General features: G+C 40.2%; 1 protein-coding gene across 3 annotated transcripts in view; it reads left to right on the top strand.

Annotated features, from left to right (window-relative positions):
• The first annotated feature begins 6688 nt into the window (after window positions 1-6688).
• Window positions 6689-21520, top strand: part of LOC128094919 (cytochrome P450 2C25-like) — a 66075-nt gene continuing 51243 nt past the window's right edge. Inside the window, exons 1-5 of one of the 3 annotated variants that reach the window (XM_052713521.1) lie at window positions 6689-6856; window positions 8424-8586; window positions 8760-8909; window positions 14209-14369; window positions 19737-19913. In XM_052713521.1, the coding sequence (XP_052569481.1) occupies window positions 6689-6856; window positions 8424-8586; window positions 8760-8909; window positions 14209-14369; window positions 19737-19913 (819 nt within the window). The remainder of the gene's footprint in view (window positions 6857-8423; window positions 8587-8759; window positions 8910-14208; window positions 14370-19736; window positions 19914-21520) is intronic. The other 2 variants (XM_052713523.1, XM_052713522.1) reach the window with 2 other exon arrangements.

Raw genomic sequence — 21520 nt, forward strand, 5'->3', positions numbered from 1 at the left:
GGGGCAATGGAGTGTTATCGCGACTGGCTCCGTACTGGTTTAGAGTCCAAGGCACTGACTTTCACCTTCTTCCAAATCCACTGCTCCTGGATAATAATAGGGAAGTAGATGTGATGGAGAGAAGCCTTGAGCCTTACATCTTGAATATAACTTTTCTTTTAATTATACCTCCATTGGACATTATGGATTCTCACTTAGCTCCTTTAATTCTTGAATTTGGTCTAAGGATGCCTGATCAAATAGTGTGTCTATGGAATATGACCAATGGAGAGCCTTTTTTATCACTCTTTGAAAAGTTGTCTTAATAACTCACAAGAATTACCAACTATTGTAGCACAGATTCATAAAATGTTAAAAGAATTAATTACAAACACAAAACACACCTAATTCAGAACATACTTCTGAAATATTTAATCAAGTCTTTGCGTTCCTTCTACTCTTCTATCTTCTTTTCATTTTTAAAATGTTGGATTCAAATTTCTCTATGGGTTAAGGCAAGGTAGATATTTATGATAGTGGTAATACAACTATTTCCTTTATTTTAGTTGTCAGAGCCCAGCATGCCACAAAGGTATCTCTCTAGAGGATTCTCCTCATGAATGCTACTTCCTTGAAAGTAGAGGTAATCATGAAGGCTGACTGACTGGTTAGAACTGACACACTCCCATCAAATCTGTCTTGCAAACCTCAAAACCTTGCATCCCACTACACACTGTCATTTCAAGGTGGCAGAGAGTTTTACTCTGGTTGGTCATGTAATATATACCATTACCTATGTGACTGAGGGGAAGTGAGCAGGAGTCTTTGTGGCCCTCCTGGACCACACGAGTCAGGCCTAAACCTCCTTGGTGACCTCAGCTCTTCTGAGAATGTGGGGCCTCACCATAGGATGTCCTGTGGTAACAGTTGCCATATGAACTATACAAGTGTGCCCACCTCCCCACACCACTGAGCACCTGCTGGCTCACCTGAAATTATCATGTGCAATGAAAAAGTCTGTTTCTCTCTTCTTATTTTCTAATCCTGTTGCACAACTAAAAAAAAATCACTGTGATTTTTGTTTATAACTATTTATATCTCTATATATCTAGGAAAATTTTCTGCTATCTAAATGATAAAACAATAATATTGAGTTCCCCTAGCTCCACATCCTCTCCAGCATAAGGTGTCTTCAGTGTTTTTGATCTTAGCCATTCTGACAGGTGGAAGGTGGTATCTCAGAGTTGTTTTGATTTGCATTTCCCTGATGATTAGGGATGTTGAGCAATTCCTTAAATGTCTTTCAGCCATTTGAGTTTCCTCTGTTGAGAATTCTCTGTTTAGTTCTATAGCCCATTTCTTAATTGGACTGTTGGGCATTTTGATGTCTAATTTCTTGAGTTCCTTATATATTCTGGATATCAGTCCTCTGTCAGATGTGGGGTTGGTGAAGATCTTTTCCCATTCTGTAGGCTGTCGCTTTGCCTTGTTGATCATATCCTTTGCTCTACAAAAGTTTCTCAGTTTCAAGAGGTCCCATTGATTGATTGTTTCTCTCAGTGTCTGTGCTACTGGTGTTCTGTTTAGGAAGTGATCTCCTATGCCAATGCCTTCAAGACTACTTTTTACTTTCTCTTCTAGCAGGTTCAGAGTAGCTGGATTTATGTTGAGGTCCTTGATCCACTTGGATGTAAGATTTGTGCACGGTGATAGATATGGATCTATTTGCAGCCTTCTACATGTTGATATCCAGTTATGCCAGCACCAGCACCATTTGTTGAAGATGCTTTCTTTTTTCCATTGTGCACTTTTGGCTTCTTTGTCAAAAATTATATGTTCATAAGTGTGCGGATTAATGTCAGGGTCTTCAATTCAATTCCATTGGTCCACATGTCGGTTTTTATGCCAGTACCAAGATGTTTTCATTACTGTAGCTCTATAGTAGAGCTTGAAGTCAGAGATCGTGATGCCTCCAGAGGTTGTGTTATTGTACAGGATTCTTTTGGCTATCCTGGGTTTTTTGTTTTTCCATATGAAGTTGAGTATTATTCTTTCCAGGTCTGTGAAGAATTGTGTTGGTATTTTGATGGGGATTGCATTGAATCTGTAGATTGCTTTTGGTAAGATTAACATTTCTACTATGTTAGTCCTGCCTATCCATGAGCATGGAAAATCCCACTGCTGGTGGGAATGCAAGCTTGTACAACCACTTAGGAAATCAATACGGCGCTTTCTTAGAAAATTGGGAATCCATCTCCCCCAAGATCCAGCTATACCACTCTTAGGCATATACCCAAGAAATGCTCAATCACACCACAAGAGCACTTGTTCAGCTATGTTCATATCAGCATTGTTTGTAAGAGCCAGAACATGGAAACAACCTAGATGCCCTTCAACTGAAGAATGGATAAACAAAATGTGGTACATATACACAATGGAATACTACTCAGCAGAGAAAAACAATGACATCATGAGGTTTGCAGACAAATGGATGGATCTAGAAAAAATCATCCTGAGTGAGGTAACCAAGACTCAGAAAGACAAACATGGTATGTACTCACTCATAGGAGGATACTAGAAGTGGAACAAGGAAGACTGGACTGCTACTCACATCACCAGGGAGGCTACCTGGAAAACAGGACCCCAAGAAAGACACAGGGATCGCCCAATGACAGAGAAATAGAAGAGATCTACATGAACAGCCTGGACCTGAGTGGGGGTAATGAAGTGGGAGGGTCGAGGGAAAGAGACCTTGGAGGAGCGGGAGATCCCAGCTGGATCAATAACAGAGAGGGAGAACAAGGAATAGGAGACCATGGTAAATGAAGACCACATGAGAATAGGAAGAATCAAAGTGCTAGAGAGGCCAACAGAAATCCACAACGATACCCACACAACAGACTGCTGGCAATGGTTGAGAGACAGCCCGAACTGACCTACTCTGGTGATGGGATGGCCAAACACTAACTACTGAGGGATCCGGATGCAGAGATCCATGGCTAGGCCCCAGGTGGATCTCTGGGAGTCCAATTAGCAAGAATGAGGAGGGTTTATATGAGCGGAAGTGTTGAGACCAAGGTTGGATAAAGCACAGGGACAAATAGCCAAACAAATGGAAACACATGAACTATGAACCAATGGCTGAGGGGTCCCCAACTGGATCAAGCCCTCTGAATGGGTGAGACAGTTGATTGGCTTGATCTGTTTGGGAGGCATCCAGGCAGTGGGACCGGGTCCTGTGCTCATTGCATGAGTTGGCTATTTGAAACCTGGGCCCTATGTGGGACCAGGTCCTGTGCTCATTGCATGAGTTGGCTGTTTGAAACCTGGGGCCTATGCAGGATTGCTTGGCTCGGCCTGGGAGGAGGGGACTGGACCTACCTCGACTGAGTCTACCAGGTTGATCTCAGTCCGCGGGGGAGGCTTTGCCCTGGAGGAGTGGGAATGTGGGGTGGGGTGGGGGAAAGGTAAGGGGGGCGGGAGGGGGAAGAACAAGGGAATCCGTGGCTGATATGTAGAACTGAGTTGTATTGCAAAATTAAAATTAAAATAAAAAAAACCAATGATATTGAGTCCAAGTTTGTTTAATAAATGTATGTTCTCGCCAATTGGACTCCCAGAGATCCACCTGGGGCCTAGCCATGGATCTCTGCATCCAGATCCCTCCGTAGTTGGATGAGGTTTCTAGCACGACAATCAGGGTGTTTGGCCATCCCATCACCAGAGTAGGTCAGTTCGGGCTGTATCTTGACCATTGCCAGCAGTCTGTTGTGGGGGTATCTTTGTGGATTTCTGTGGGCCTCTCTAGCACTTTGCTTCCTCCTATTCTCATGTGGTCTTCATTTACCATGGTCTCCTATTCCTTGTTATCCCTCTCTGTTGTTGATCCAGCTGGGATCTCCAACTCCTCCGAGAATTGTTGAGACCAAGGTTGGATAAAGCACAGAGACAAATAGCCAAACGAATGGAAACACATGAACTATGAACCAATGGCTGAGAGGTCACCAACTGGAATGGGCCCTCTGAATGGGTGAGACAGTTCATTGGCTTGATCTGTTTGGGAGGCATCCAGGCAGTGGGACTGGGTCCTGTGCTCATTGCATGAGTTGGCTGTTTGAAACCTGGGGCCTATGCAGGATTGCGTGGCTCGACCTGGGAGAAGGGGACTGGACCTACCTGAACTGAGTCTACCAGGTTGCTCTCAGTCAGCGGGGAAGGCTTTGCCCTGGAGGAGGTGAGAATGGAGGCTGGGCTGGGGGGAAGGTGAGGGGAGTGGGAGGGGGGGAGAACAAGGGAATCCGTGGCTGATATGTAGAACTGAATTGTATTGCAAAATAAAAATAAATAAATAAATGAATAAATAAATAAATAAATAAATAAATGTATGTTTTCAGAAAAAAAGAACTTCAGTGTTATGAAGAGTCTAGAATGTTGCAAGTCTATAATCAAATGACCTCAGGCCATCTCAGCTTCCTTTGTAGTCATTTTTCCCAACTCTTTACATGGCCTTTCATCTTTGTGACTATTAGGCAATCTTTTTGAATGTATAAACAGATCCCTAGCTTCTACCAACTAAAAATACTAAGAATGTCAGATAATATCTGAGGCCTGTTCCTGAGATTTCTCCATAATGCTTCCAAAGACAAATTTGACAAATATATTCCACTACGGTTTTCTTTGAAATTGTTCCCATGTTGGAACAAGGTATTGGGGGAAACATCCCAGTTTTCCCAGTCATGCTCCCTCACATTTGGCTCCAGAATAAACTATTTCTGTTTATTCCTTTGAGTGAGAGCTATTTCTTAGACATAGCAGAGGAACTATTTCAGAAAAGAAATATGAATAGGAGTTAGAATGAGGAGGCACCACCATGGCAAAAAAAGGGGTGTTTATAATCTCACAGTCTTAATATACTTGAATGCAAATGGCATGATGAAATATATTCAGTCATGTAATGAATATGTACTAGTAACTTTTTCTTTAAAATATCAAAATATTTTTAATTATGTGATGTTGATGAAAGAAGAGACAAGCTAACAAACAAAATGTAATGAAGGATCAATAAAATGTTTTCCTAAGAGTCAATTCATCTTGATTGAGTTACAGTGATTAGTTATACTCCATTCATCACCAACAGTTATTTTCTTAAAAAGCAAAGCAAAATGTAGACCAGTTGAGCACAGACACCCATCTCTCCTTAAGTTTTCTTTGATTCTTATATTCTATAAAAAGAAATGTTGGTCCAAAGCATCATGCTGACTTAGAAATGTGCCAGAATAAGTATTATTCCAGGCATGAAAATTAATCCACTGGGACTGTCTTATTCAAATCCATTCTTTGGGATTTTAGAGCAATAAGTTTTGGGCAACAAAATATTGCTTGTGTCATTGTAAATAATGAGCATAACCATGATTTGGGGTTATCAAAGTTTTCTTAGCTCCCTTTGTAGTTATTTTTTGTAATATTTGAACCAGATTACAAAACTTGAGCAAACTTTTCTGACTTCTACATAAATACAATAATGATATAATTATTAACTAGATTCATGTTTACTGTGAATGTTAGTGATTATGATCAATCAGTATAGTGCCATTGTGCATAGTCAAGAAATTGTGATGGATATAATTAAAATGAAAGCTTTTGCGAAAGGAAGGAGGTCAAATGCAAGACATGGGTAAAGTTAAAATGTCCTCTTCAGCTCAGGCATTTGAATACTTGGTACCCACTTGGTTGTGCTGTTTGGTGAGGTTTTGTTCATACCAATTATTGTTATTGTCTCTATAGACTATAGTGCTTATCTAGGTTTACATCTGCACCAGTGGAATGGGGAGAATTCTAATACTTTTCTTTAAGAATATATGGTGAAGCCGGGGAAGTAAATATGCCCATTACATAGTCACTTTGATTTCTAAATTCTTCCAGCTATGAGCAGTGAGACACTGACAGTTATTTCTGTCCCATAACTTAAAAAAAGAAGGTCTTTCACAATTCACTACACAAAACTGAAAAACAACTTTATTCAGCTAAAAGCTTAATGTATATTTTCAAATTCCAAGTGTGTAAGTGATAGTTTTTTTTTTGTTATCTCAGTTTTATAAATTGCCAAAGAATAAAATAAGGAGCTGTAAGGCTTACACTGTTGAGTAAAATATGTCCAAATGTTTAATATAGCAAAGAAATATTTTAGATATGCATGACCATGATAGTGTATAAATATATTTCTAGCCATTGGTACAATGTAGCAGAATTGTCAGTTTGAGGTCAACCTAAGCTGCATAGTTAAGACTTTGTTAAAAAATATATTTCATAGAATATACAAACTATCCATAAGTTATAAATTCCTACCTGGTCACTGGTCACTAATCTGAGAATGTAAAGGTTGAGGAGTTTTCTTCCATCTCAATATTAATCTATTGCTTCTCAAGAATAGTTGTACATTATAATATGTTTGTTTATTTTTTTAGGACTATTTGGACACCAATCAGTACCATTAAACCAGAAATTCAGATGGGTACCCTGTAAAGAAGGACAAGGGTAAAGAAAACTTATTTTTCTCTATCAAAAGCACAAAGTGTACTTGAGAAAGAGATTAAAGGTTATCTGATTGATCAGTCAATGACGTTTCAATGAGGAACATGTTGATTCAGCAGGTAGTGTTACAAAAGCTCCCTGCTGTCTGATCACAGCTGTGTCGGTGAGAAGGGTGTCCATGGATCCAGTCGTAGTCCTGGTGCTCAGTCTCTCCTGTCTGCTTCTCCTCTCACTCTGGAGACAGAGCTCTGAGAGAAGAAAGCTCCCTCCTGGCCCTACTCCTCTCCCAATTATTGGCAATTTCCTCCAGATAGATGCAAAGAACATCAGCCAATCCTTGACCAATGTAAGTATTCTTTGTGCTCCTCCAATACCTTGATAAAGAAGATAAATTGAAAGCTACTTTAAATGAAAAGCTAGTAGAAAAGGAAATATTGCTGTAAATAATCCTACAGTCAAAACTCTTGCAGTGTATTGTGTACCTCATGACTTTTACAGCTGTATCTTGTCAGGAATTCAGTAATGAAAAAGGATTCAGGTGAAAAGAATTTCATTTCATTGTATTTTATAAAAAAAGAAAAAAGTCACAAAATTGCAAAATTTGTGAATATTTCCTATCTTTAAAAAACACCCCCAAAGCAGCCTTTTCCATTATTTTTGGTTGAAGGTCAATAGTGAGTAATATTTTATTCAATTACTCAGGTAGAACTTTAGACATGTATTTTCACTGAGGTTATCTATTTGATGCTGGACTCTAAAGAACAAACTGATGCCTAATTTAACTAAATACCAATAGACATGGAATAAAACAAGACATGTAAGAAAGAACCCAAAATTTCAGCGTATCTGGTCATATTTATATCCAGTCTTAATTTTTGCAAAACCTAAGTCTGGGGCTAAGAACGCTGCCAGAGAAGGGCCTGTTTTTCCAGGAAATATTGCATGCCTGTGGTGCAGCTTTCGTAGTGTCCACTCTCTGTGTTTGTAGTAGCAGTTGCCAAGTCTGGACTGCTCAACAGAATCATTTGTGATGACTTACAAGTTTACATTTCAAAACTAAGTGGGCCTTGCTTTTTTGCTGTATTTCTGCATTATTTCATCTATTTCATTGGTCTACTTGTGAGTCTATTTTTTGTGATTATCAGACTGTGTATATCACTATAGCTCTATAATATAATTTGAGGTCCAATATTGATACACCTCCAACAGTGTTTTTTATCTTTAGGAGTGCCTTGACTATTCTTGGTTCTTTGTGGCCCCTTATGCAGTCTTCTGTTGTTTTTCTAAACCTGTAAATATGGCATCAGGAGTTTGATGTATAGCATTAAATCTGTAAATAAAGAAGTATGTGTTTCCTAGTATGGGTGTTTTGTTCCTTGGTTTCTGTTTCTTCTCTGCTCTTCTGGCTGGAGTGGCCTGTGTTTCAGGAGAGGGTCTCCACATCTGTAGGCTTGACTTCTGTAGGTCAGAGTGGAGTGGCCTCTGTTCAAACAGGGCATTTCTGCCAGAGTTGGGGGACTGGGACATGGTAGGTAGGATGGGAGGGGTGATTGTGGTAGGGTGAATAGGCACTGAGAGAGTGGGGCAGTCAGTAGGCAGGTGGGTGGCCTACATGGAGTTCTGGTGGCCAGCGTCCTGCTGAATGTTTTGGTGTGAAAGCTCATTGTAATACTTATATAACAACTACCTTAGCTCTGAGCCATTACAAGGTTCACTGTAGGTGATCAAGAACTATAATAACCATAGTGTGATAAAAATGGGCTTCAGAACCTTTTGAAGCTGAGTTTTGCCTGAATAAAAAAAATATTAAAATACCAATAAAACACTGATAATACCAGTGTGAATGGTGTTGACTCCATGGAGATTAAAGTGACTTTTTTGTTAGTATTTACATTTTTCTTTTCTATTTCTAGCTTTCAAATGTCTATGGCCCTGTGTTCACCTTGTACTTGGGCAGGAAGCCCACTGTGGTGTTGCATGGGTATGAAGCAGTGAAGGAAGCTCTGATTGATCATGGGGAGGAGTTTGCTGGAAGAGGAAGCTTGCCAGTGGCAGAAAGAGTTACTAAAGGCCTTGGTAAGTAAGTGTACATGTTCATATGTGTGCTGCACAGTGTTCACAGTGGAAGTGAAGATGAAAGGAGGAGTGGACTTCTTCCTTAGGTACACTTTGGACCTCTCTGTGGTTTCCACCCATCAGATCTCTCATCTGTTCCTAGAATCTATTTCTAGTGTTTTACCATTTTTCAGGTATTGTTTTTAGCAATGGGAGCAGATGGAAAGAGATAAGGCGCTTCTCAGTCATGACTCTGCGGAATTTGGGCATGGGTAAAAGGAGCATTGAGGACCGTGTTCAAGAGGAAGCACAGTGTCTTGTGGAGGTACTGAGGAAAACCAATGGTAAGTGTAGGTTTATGCAATTACATCTTAGTCTAGGTATGTGTGTAGGTCACGTTGATAATATCCTATTGTAAATTTTTCTTTGTTTTTACATCAGAAACAATGAATATATGTTTCATGTTAATTTTCTACTGAACTGCAGAACTATGGATTTCCATTAGCACAAGTGTAATTTCTCTTTGTGTATTATTTCACCACTGAATAAGTGCTATTGATAACGGTGACAGTGCCCATTCAGAGGATATTCGTTTTCATTTTCTTGGATTTCAGAGGTTTGAGCAAATTAACTGGGCAGTACAGGGATTCTTCTAGGCCAATTTTTATAGTCTGGGGTAACAATGATGTGCTTTATGGATTTCATTTCTTAGCCGAGTTAATAAAATATGCATCAATTATTGTGTCTGCAATAGTATGTTATCAAAATTGTATTGCTAATTGTTTAAATTTTTTATTACATTGTGACTCTTACACAATGTATTTTGATTGTGATCAGCTACCAACTCCTCTGAGATACACTTCCACTTTTCTCTACCCTACTTTGTGTTGTCTCTTTATTTAATATCCACCAAACCTCCTTTGTGCTTGATATGTATGATTAATAAAATTTTTGTTAGTACTTTCAGACTTTAGTACTTGTTTAAAAATAGGTTTTAATTGAAATAGAATTACATAATTCCTCCCTCTTTCTCCTTCTATCCCTTTCCAAATGCCCTCCCTTGTCCCTTCCCATGCCTTTTACACTCTCAAGTTGATAGTCTTTTTCTTTTTCTTTTTCTTTTTCTTTTTTTGGGTTTTTTTTTTTTTTGAGACAGGGTTTCTCTGTGTAGCTTTGTGCCTTTCCTGTATCTCGCTCTGTAGACGAGGCTGGCCTCGAACTCACAAAGATCTGCCTGCCTCTGCCTCCCGAGTGCTGGGAATAAACGTGTGTGCCACCATAGCCTGGCGTCTCTTTTTCTTTATTATTGTATATATGTATATACATGCACACATACATGTAAAATCTCTTGAGTACTCTTTGTTGTGGGATATCAAATACATGATTTCAGGGCTGACCACTCTGCACTTGGACCACCAACAAAAGAGCTTAAGCTTTGGAGAGGATAATTATCCTTATCCCAGGAGTCATTAGTTGTGTGGAGTTTCCTGTCTAGGGGAAGGACTAGGTGAAATTTTTTCTTTTGCACATTATTAGCACATCTATTGATTTTGCCATTTTTCCATTCTTGTTTTGCAGCCATTTCTAGAACAAATTGTTTTATAGAAGACTTCTTGATATTCTGGTTCTTATAATCTTTCTGCCTCATCTTCTGTGATGTTTCCTGAGTCATAGATGTAGGAGTTGGGATGTATTTGTGTCTGTTGAGGCTGGGATCCCCATAATCTGTTGGTGCCTGCATTATATCCGATTGTAACTTTCTAGGATGGACTCCATTTGCTGTAAAAAGAGATCTCTTTAGTAAGGGGTGGTAGCTACACTTACCTATGCATATAAGGATATGACTTAGAATATAGTAAAGAATTACGCTGGTCAAGCAAACCCGGTAGTGGGTTCTTTCATAAGGTCCATCACTTCACTAGCCCTACAAAGTTGTCTCATTTTTGATCACATTCAGCCTCCCTCCTACACTTCTTCCTACATCCACTCACCTTTTTCTTCCTGACCATTTCTTTTCTAATTTTTTCCACAAAGGCCAAGTTGTGCTGTTCAAACATTCTTGTATATGTGACTTTCCACCAAAGTATCAGGGTGGATTTATCAGGGTCTGTACTCTTAGAGAAAATTGACCCTTCCTCTTCCAGAAGCTAATAATTGCCAATAACACCTCCATTAGGGGTATTACATCATGCCCAACTTCCATCTTCATGCTAGGATTTTTTTCTATCTTTGGCTTTCACAGGTCTTCTGCATACTGTCATATTTTCTGTTAGATCAGATGTGCATCTGCCCTGCTGTGCCCAGAAGACATCATTTCCTTGTAGTCATCCACCACCTCTGGCTCTTATGCTCCTTCTGCCCCCTCTTCTTCAATGACACCTGAGTCTTCTAAGGAAAGGGTGCAGTACATAATTTACTTTTGGGGATGAACACTTGGAATCTCTTTTTCTTTGCAACTTTGCCCTTTGTAGCCTCTGTGTTCATCATCATCTACTGTAAACAGAAGCTTCTCTGATGGTGGTTAAGAAATATCTTGTATGTGTGGTTTTCTTCTGGATTATGTTTGACTTCCTAGGGGCTGCACTTTTAAAGAAAACTGAGTCACCTTCTCTCAAAAGCTAAATACTGCCACTAGCTTCTTGACTATTGGTGGGACTTTGTTGCCACTTCTATCCATACTGTGATTCGATCTTTCTTAAACTTACATGGGTCTTGTGAATGTTGTCACAATTGTTTTATAGTTACATGTGCAGCTGCCTTGATGTGTTAGGGATACACTTTTTCCTTTATGTCACACAACACCTCTGCCTTTTTTCTGTCCCTTCTTCCATGATAATCCATAAGCCTTAGGAAGAAGCAGTGAGTTACAGATGTCCCATTTATGGCTGAGCATACCATTGTCTTGTTTTGCTCTGTGCCTTGAGTGACTGTGGGTCTCTGTGTTAATCATCATCTACTGCAAATAGGAGTTGAATGATATGGGTTGAGAGATGCATGAATCAATAGATACCACTGTAATTTATTTGGAATTGATTAATACTATGCCAATTCAGCAGAGTGATAGTACATTCTCCCCCAAGGTGATTGACACATCTAGGCATAGAGCCTTGATGTGATATGGGATTTATCTCATGGAACAGGCTTAAATGAAAAAAGAATGTTGTTTGCAATTTCCACATCGTTAATGCTCACTGTGGCACCAGTTGATATGTCTTGTCAGGCAAGTTACTGTTGTTACTTGCAGAGTTTATGTCTGGGTGATATTGATCATTAATTTTCTCTTCTGGTAGCTCACATAGCACCTTCCAGCACTATGAGAGCTATCCTATATCAAAAATTTTAGAAATCTAAAATCAATGACTTAATGATGCACCAAAAAAATCTTCACAAAAATGAACAAGTAATACCATAAGAAGTTAGATAGGAAGAAGGCTGGGTGTTGCAGTGCATGCTTTCAATCCTAGCACTCAGGAGTCAGAGATAGGTAGATATCTATGAGTTTGAGGCCAGCAGGGTCTACATAATAAATTCCTGGAAACCAGGGCTGTGCTTTTCTCAAATCAAAACAATAAAGAGAAAGTAACAGGAGGAAATAATAAAAATCAAGGACGAAATAAATTAATGATGTAAAAACAAACAAACAAAAATGCAGAGAATCAATGGAGAGTTGATTCTATGAAAAGATTAGCCAGATTTTTAAAAATTTCAAATTTAGCCAAAAAAGAGAGATGGACCAAATCACTAAAACTGCAGATAAAGTGGGAGACATTACATCACACATGGTTTCTCTGTGTAGTTCTGACTGTCTTGGAACTCACTCTATAGACCTGTCTGGCCTCAGATACAGAGTTCCATCTGTCTCTGCCTCCCAAGTGCTGGGATTAAAGGTGTGTGCCACCACTTCCCATGTCAGGCAGTGCCATGAGATCTGACATGCTCTCCTAGCCTTCTCACATAAAACACACACACACACACACACACACACACACACACACACACACACACACACACTCACTTAAACACATGCATACAAATAATAAAATCTAGAAAAAAAAATTCTTATGCGTTTTTGACCTGTAATATACATATATGTGATACACAAATTTTAAGCATTATATCAGCATAGCAATTTGATAATAGTGATTGGAAAATGTTTACAAAACTGCAAACCACACTTTTGCGCTAATAAGCTGTGTAGAGTTTGATTGAACATAATCATCATTTACTTCTTTTAAAAAATAAACATTTTTGCTGGATATAGTCTGGGCTTCATAAAGGCATTTCATAGCAGTGTACCTTGTGCTTTAAACATGCTCACCTACCACCACCTTTCTGGCCACCCCATTTCCATTTTTCCTATTGCATCCTCCCCCAGCCTTCTTTATTATACTTTAAAAAGATCATTTATTTTTGTTTTATGTGTATAATTGTGGCCTCTGGTAGTTGTATCAGGACTTATTCTGTATGCTTGAACTGGCTTTTTGGAGCCCATTCCTTATGGTGGGATACCAGCTCTGGATACCTTGAGGCAGGGGGGAGGGTCTTGGTCCTGCCTCAGCTTGGTATGCCAGCCTGTGATGACTCCCCAAGGGAGGCCTTACCCTTTATGATGAGTAAATGGGGGATTGGGTGAAGAGGAGGTAGGGGATGGGGCAGGGGAAGGTGAGGGAAGGGGAACTGCGATTGGTATGTAAAAATTAAAAAAATAAATAAATAAAAAGATTTTATTTTAAATGTTGTCCTTCACATTCATGTGTGCACCACTTATGTGCCAGGTGTCACAGAAGTCAGAAAATTGTGTCAGACTCCCCTGGAACTGGGGGTTGCAGACTGTTATGAGCCACCAGGAGGGTGCTCAGAACTGAACTTTGTTTCTCTAAAACAGCAACAAGTACTCTGAACGCAGAGCTATCTGTCTAGCACTGACCTTGTTATACTTTGTGTCTACTTCTCAAATTTACTTCCTATGGAGCAAAATGCATTGTTTTAAATGATGAAATGAGAAAAGGGAAGTCTCTATTACCACCGTCATGTTGTTTCCCCCTCTTGGAATTTAACTGTACAGTAAAATCTTTCCTTTTATTTAGTGATGCAAACGAATCCACATGGGAGTGGCCGCTCTTGAGATTACACATTATTGTCCTGAAACCAGGAGGAATTCTCCCCATTTTTTCTTCTCATACCAGAACTCACCTGTAGTGTTGCCATTTCCTCCTTCCTTGGATCAATACTTGCTTCCTTGGTTACTCATTGTGGCTGGAGATCTTCCAGGTGTACACTCCTCTATTTAAATCCCAGTGTTATATGATAATTAGGAATTCCAGTGAGAAACAATTCTGTTCTGAATACTAGTAATTTTAGATTTATAAAATCTTTTGTTTTCTTTCAAGTACCAGATAGTTAAGTGTAAAAATTGGTATAACAGATACAATCTGTTCTTATTTAAGTAGTAATGTTGAGGCCACCTCAAGGTTAAGGTAAAAGTGATATGTGCATTCTATATATAATGAATACTTAGCTGTTAGGAGAATATTAGAAAAGATATGGTTGAAAATTTCTAAAGACTCTTTACATGTTAACAAAAACAAAATGTCTTCTTTGTATATTTTAATGGTATTTTTCTAATTGTTTCTAATTATCCAGGCTCACCCTGTGATCCCACATTCATCCTGAGCTGTGCTCCATGCAATGTCATCTGCTCCATTATTTTCCAGAATCGTTTTGATTATAAAGATCAGGATTTTCTTAACTTGATGAAAAAACTGGATGAGAATTTCAAGATTCTGAGCTCCCCCTGGTTGCAGGTGAAGTCAAGATCTTTTCCTTTTTAGAACATACATATAATCTTTCATTTTCATAGTTCAAATTCAATATAGACCAAGAAGTGAGGAGCCCAGATACCACAGTTCTGTATAATATATTATGGAAAGAATATCTGGAAGTCAGGCCTAAACACTTTGCTATACAAATAGCAAAACTGAAAGGCAAATGCCACGTTGGCTCAAGCCTGCTAGATCCCTATCCATCTGATGTCCACAGAACTGTCTGTATAGTGTATTATTGATGTGCATTAACATCTAGAAGTTTGGTCAGTTGTTCACAGGACATTCTTCTAAACATAATTCTTATCCTCTTTTTGGTGATTAAACATATCTTCATCATATTACTAGGCATGAATATTTTAGTTTATAAAGAATATTCTCTTCAAGGAATAAGAATATTAATGGCAATGAAATCTGCTAGGAAACAATGAGTAGTTTCAATGGTTTGATGTGTCAGCTGGTATCCTAGTTGACAAGATGACAAGTAGAAATGAGAAGACGAGTAGTTTAATGTTGTGTGGCCCACACACATGTTCTCAGCATTGTCTTAGGCTGAACTGGCATCTACTGAACAATCCATAAAGAATGCCTGTGATCAGGGTTGTCCAGTGCAATAGGGCTTCAGGCAGTTGGGCAGTACAATGGTGAGCAAATGTGTAGTGTGATATGGGAAAGAGAGAGATGGAATGGTTCATGTCCTGTGGACAGAGGCACATCCAAAGAGGTGAAGCAGTAAGCAGTGGTGTGGGGTGGGTGACTTGATTGCTACCCAGGGCCATGGTGATATCTGGGCCTTTGCTGCTGCCAGGGTCCATGTCTGGGTTCATGTCCCTATTGCAGCCATGGTCTGTATTGATGTCTGTGGCTCTTGATATCACTAAAGGCCAAGAGGAAAGAACGGCACAGTTGGCCCTGCCCACATATTCGCTGCATCACTAGGGAGATCAGGGCCTCTACCTCCTATGGGCAGCAGAGTGGAGTTGATCCTATTGACAGGGTTAGAGTGAGCCAGCCCCAAGGATGTGACATTAGCCATCTGACCCTGTCCCTCATCTGACATATGGTAGCATGGGCAGGGGAGAGATGCCCCTCCAACTGCAGGTGGGAGATCTGCCCTTGCCCCCACCAGCTGCAGTACTGAGGAGAGCAGACTGCACTTAGCCTGGGTAGCTGAGTACAGCCAACACTTTTGGCAGGGGTATAGGTGAGTCAACCCAGAAGTTGTGAGTGTGGGAGAGCTGGACCCACTGATTATCTGTCATATGGTGGGGTGGTTGAGATAGAGATGCCACCTTTAGTCACTCCTTGCAGACTGAGGCAGAATAGGGAGGTAACCTACACCCCTACCAGGTGCAGCACTCAGTTAAGTTAAGCAGGCCATACTTGTAGCTAGAGTTTTCCTGCCTGGCCCACAGTCAGGAAAAATCTCTGTCACCTGCCACCATTTCTATAAATCTAAACCTTGCCACGTGGCTTGTGGTTTACCAGCATCTTCACATGCTGCTTGTCATGGCGGTGGCTGGCAGTGTCTCCCTTCGCCTTCCTGCTCTCTCAATTCTCCTCTCTGTTAGTCCCGCCTATACTTCCTCCCTGGCCACTGGCCAACCAGTGTTTTATTTATTGACCAATCAGAGCACATACAGACCATCCCACAGCAGTACTCCTCGCCTGGGTAGCACAGTAGAGCTGACCCTGTTGGCAGAGGCATGGGTGAGCTGGCCCTGAAGGGGTGAGACTGGGATAGCTGACCACACCTCCATCATCTACCATGTGGTCATGAGGGAAAGAGAAAGATGACCTCCCCCTGCTGTCTGTGGTGGGTGAGGGAGCTGACCCTCCCACTTAACAGCTTCAGCACCTGGAAAAGTGGGCTGTGCACCTTGCCTGAGTAGCACAGAATGCTGTGGGATGTTCTGTATGTCAAATGTGTTGCTGATTAGTCAATAATTAAAACACTGATTGGCCATTGGCTAGGCAGGAAGTGTAGGCGGGACAAGGAGGAGAATAAAGCTGGGAAGTGGAAGGCTGAGTCAGAGAGACACTGCCAGCCGCCACGATGAGAAACAGCATGTGAAGATGCCGGTAAGCCACGAGCCATGTGGCAAGGTATAGATTTATAAAAATGGATTAATTTAAGCTGAAAGAACAGTTAGCAAGAAGCCTGCCATGGCCATACAGTTTGAAACCAATACAAGTCTCTGTGTTTACTTGGTCAGGTCTGACGGCTGTGGGACTGGCAGGTGAGAGAGATTTGCCCTGACTGTGGGCCAGGCAGGAAAACTCTACCTACAAATGGCGCCCAACGTGGGGCAAGAGTTTCCACCTAAAAACTGAGAAAAAAGATTCTAAAACGGAGCTAAAAACAGTTCCTAATTGTCTCTCAAATGAGCGGCAGCTGCTGGTTTGAGCTCCTTGTGGGTTTCTGGTGTGCGCGCTCGACCTGCAGTTTGTCGGGAATGAGACCTCTGCAAGTGGCACATTAAGCTGCATGGTGGATTTAGCCTTTGCTGGTACAAAACAAAAAAAAGAGGTTTCTGGTCTACACACTGCTTGGATAAAAGCATAGACCCACGATAGCTCCCAGAGCTGGTGGTAAACGTAGCCATGTTGGGAAGCTGAGGTGGATGGAGCCAGCAGCCACAGCTGCTGCAGCTTAAAGCAATAGATTCACAATAAGACAGATTCAGATGTAATAGTTTACAATTGTGTAAAAGATACGTAGGCTTGAAAGAGACAAAAAAGATGATATATAGAGTTATAGAAACAAATACACAGTTTTAAAAAATAAAGTCTTTAAAGAGACAGTAAAGGTAGTATAAAAAATAAGCCATGTAAAAATGGATATTACACAGAGAATCTGCATTGTGTTGTCTTTGGGACTTTTAACTGCAGAAAAACATTTGATTGTAAAAGCTGTTGAGTTAAACCAAAATGTATATTTTAAAGGTACCTTGACTTCAAAATTTGGATATAAGGATATGTTACTTTGGAAAGGAGACTCTGCTTTTGTTCCCACAGAAAGCCAAAGGCTATGGATTTGTTCCAGATTAAGATACATCAGGTTTGACCAGCCAAGACCCCCTGAAAGGTCTCTGATGACACCATGGCCCAGATGATCCAACATCCAGAATGGTTTGAAGGCAACTGGCTCAGACGATACACCCTCATGGACTTTTCCATGATCCTAAAATTTTCTTTGTATCCCCATAAGATACAGCGCCCCCCTGCAGCAGGAAGTAGTAAGAGAAGCTACGCCCAAATTCCCAAATTATATGTAATTTTACTTTGTTAAGGTTAAAACCTTCCTTTTTTTTTTTAAAAAAAAGGGGGGAAGTGCTGTGGGATGTTCTGTATGTCAAATGTGTTGCTGATTAGTCAATAATTAAAACACTGATTGGCCATTGGCTAGGCAGGAAGTGTAGGCGGGACAAGGAGGAGAATAAAGCTGGGAAGTGGAAGGCTGAGTCAGAGAGACACTGCCAGCCGCCACGATGAGAAACAGCATGTGAAGATGCCGGTAAGCCACGAGCCATGTGGCAAGGTATAGATTTATAAAAATGGATTAATTTAAGCTGAAAGAACAGTTAGCAAGAAGCCTGCCATGGCCATACAGTTTGAAACCAATACAAGTCTCTGTGTTTACTTGGTCAGGTCTGACGGCTGTGGGACTGGCAGGTGAGAGAGATTTGCCCTGACTGTGGGCCAGGCAGGAAAACTCTACCTACAACAGAAGAGCTGACCTGTCTGAACATATTGATGTAGGGTCAGGGGTGCTAAGTGTGAACCAGCCCAGAGAATGTGAATGAGAGATCTGGCCCCTCCCCTCATCTGCCTTATGGTGGTGTGGGTGGGGAAGAGATTCTCTCCCTCCCCTTACAGCCTGTGGCAGGTGGAGGGCTGGCTTTGAGGTCATAATAGTAGGAGAGCTGTCCTGCCCTTCACCAGCTGTAGCACTCAGGAGTGTGGCCCCTGCACCTTGCCTGTGTAACACAGTAGAGCTGGCCCTGATGGTGTAGGTGTGGGAAAGCCAACTCTGAGGGCATGAAAGCAGCTCATTTCTAAAGGGGTGAACTAGCCAGGGCAATGCCAGAGAGATCACCTTAGGCCTGAGGATGGCGGAGAACTGGCCAACACTGCAACTTCCCAGGCTCACAAAAAGGGTTATGAGTTGGCCCACCCCAACATCCACCCCATCTGTGATCTGCTAGAGCATGTGGAGGGGCTAGTCCTGCAGACCTAGGGCTGGAAGATCTTCACAGTGCAGGGCAGTGGCAGGATATCCAAGAAGACTCCCTTTGAACACCCAGTATTCATAGTGTAACAGAAAACAGAGGCCTTGAGCCAGATCAATGACAGTTTGCAGTGAACACTTGTAAGTAAAGACATGTGGATAATAGAATTACTGCATAACTCACTGTGTCACACTGCAGCTTCGACGAGTGATTTTTCTTTTGTTCTCTTAAATTTTATTTATTTTATTTGGATGGTGTTGAAAGGGCAGAGGGTAGACAAGAGGGGTAGAGGAGGTAGGTAGGATTGAGAGGCATGATGTGAGGGACACGAAGAATAAATAAAAAGCAAGTTAAAGAAAGAATGACTGTGAACATAGAGAAACCCCTAAGGGCTATGATACACTTTTGCTTTCAAAGCCTTTTGGAGCCTCACCCACTTCTGAATACTCATTTCATATCATAGGCTGGTTTACAGGAGTTAAATATTCATGTGCTACTTTACTATAAATAATTCATCCAACTCTCTTCACTTGTGCCAATATATAAAAAAAAATTGCACCATATATTTCAAAATAGTTGGGAATAAATGGTATAAGCCATCAGTGAATTTTCATAATATGCTTTATACTAAAAAGGATTCATGAATGTGGGAACTTGATTATGATTATGATTCTTGATCATTTGTACAGTAATTTCTCCCCCAAATCTCTCTACTATCACATAGAATTGGTACATGCATGAAATAAAATACCTCTTCCTTATACTGGACACCATTTTTCATTCATGTCTGAATCTAGAAATCCAAATTGAGCTTGATATATATTATAGATAAGTGCATTTCCTCATATCTGTTCATTTAAAAAGTTCTTTGGCAAGGGCTGGAGAGATAGATCAGTGATTAAGAGTGTGCATTGATCTTCCAAAGAACCTGAGTCCAATTTTCAGCATTCATGTTAGGTGGCTCAAAACTACTAGCTTCAGGGGATCTGATAGCTTTGGCCTCCAAGGCACCCACACATAGATGGCACACACAGTTATGCACGCATGCACACACCACACACACGATTAAAAGTAAAACAACTCACCTTAACACAAAATTCTTGTTCTGATTTTGTAGGTCTGCAATAATTTCCCTTCACTAATTGACTATTGTCCAGGAAGTCATCACACGGTATTGAAAAATATTGATTATATCAGAAATTATCTTTTGGAGAAAATAAAAGATCATCAGGAATCATTGAATGTTGACAACCCTCGGGACTTCATTGATTATTACCTGACTAAACAAAAGCAGGTAAAATATTAATATTAATTTATTTTATTGCTTCAGCATTTTGTGGTTAATTGAACACTGAAATGTTTGTCGGAGATGGTTTAAAGTCAATAGCATTTGAAAAACAGTTTTAGTATTTAGTATTTATTATGATTGGGATGCACCATATAGATACTGATAAAAATAAAGGGAATTTGCTAACTGGAACACATTCCCTTTGTTCTTTAAAAAGTGTAGCTGAGGAGAAAAACAATACAAAGGGCAGGTAAGATTCGAAAAAATTCTAATCAGGTAGAAAATAACCAAGTATCACGGCAGTGTGAAAATTGGCATCATAAATTCACATAGTATGGCTAGATTTTCTGTGTATCTAGTGGATTAAAATTGATCTGGCCATAGTGTTTATTTTAAAATGATAAATACAGGAGTTAATTTCAGAAGCACTGAGTGGTGTATGGAGAGGTATGTGGTGGGAAAGAGTGGGTGTATGGAAGAGTAAGGCTTTGAGTGTAAGTTCAAGTTACTTTTCACCAAAGGGGTTAAGGATTGGTATTTACCTAGGATCCTGTCAACATGATCTGCATTGGCATTGTGTAGTTCATTCAAAAGACAATTTTCCATTGGATTTCCTTGGGACTCAGTAAAAACGAGCTGACTATAGATGTTTGGGTTTTGTTGTGGGCATGGATTCTACTCCACTGATCTTCCATTGTCCTTTGCTAGCAGTCTACTACCCTGAGTTCTTCATTACTGCAACTGAGTAACAGTATTTAATATCCTGGCATCTGAGTCCTCTGATGTTGGTGCTTTCTTTTGACAGACTATTTTATCTAGTTTGTACCTTTTAAATTTGTAAGATCCAGTTCACAAAGACCACTGAATGTAAAGTGATATCTCAGGGCTGTAACCATGTTTAACTTACGGTGGTACATCACATGATTACAAAACACTGCAACTACCAGCTCCTTCTAGTTGGAAAGCATTCCATTACAATGAAAAGAAAAAAAAAAAAAAAAACACGCCACCTCTCCACACCATCTGTAGTAGTTGTTAGTGATTCTGCATTTATAGATTTGCCTATGATGAATGGATCATCTAAACTGACTCAGTATATGTGGCTTTCAATTTCTGCCTTGCACTTGCATAAAATCTTGGACATTGATCTAAGTTCATCTTGTTTCAATACTTTCTCCTTTCTTTGCAGCAGACTTCATTTTCATGTGTTAATAGCACATTGCACTTATTACTCATAGATGGATATTTGTGTTATTTCTTCCTGTGACTCCTCTAAGCTATATATATGAACATATGTGGACATGTTAGTTCATAGCTTTTTTTACTTCCTCTGTCTATATCCCCAGGACTTGGGTTTCTGAGTCAAATGATAGTATCTTCCTTTCTGTCTTTCTTTTTTGAGCAACTGCTACACAAATTTCACATTAATACACTATTTCATATCTGTGTGATCCCTTGTTTTCCAAATAGCTGCCAAAAGGTGTAATTTTGAAACTTTATTATTCACAGCAACCCAGTGAGTGTGAAGTGGCAGATTTGATGGGTATTTTCTTAACAAGCAGTGAAAGTGGACATTATTTTAGGTGCTCTTTGGCCTATCTGTGTCTTCAGAG

The sequence above is a fragment of the Peromyscus californicus genome, unplaced genomic scaffold (assembly GCF_007827085.1).
Source record: "Peromyscus californicus insignis strain IS unplaced genomic scaffold, ASM782708v3 Scaffold_4__1_contigs__length_199733344, whole genome shotgun sequence".
Classification (NCBI taxonomy): domain Eukaryota; kingdom Metazoa; phylum Chordata; class Mammalia; order Rodentia; family Cricetidae; genus Peromyscus; species Peromyscus californicus.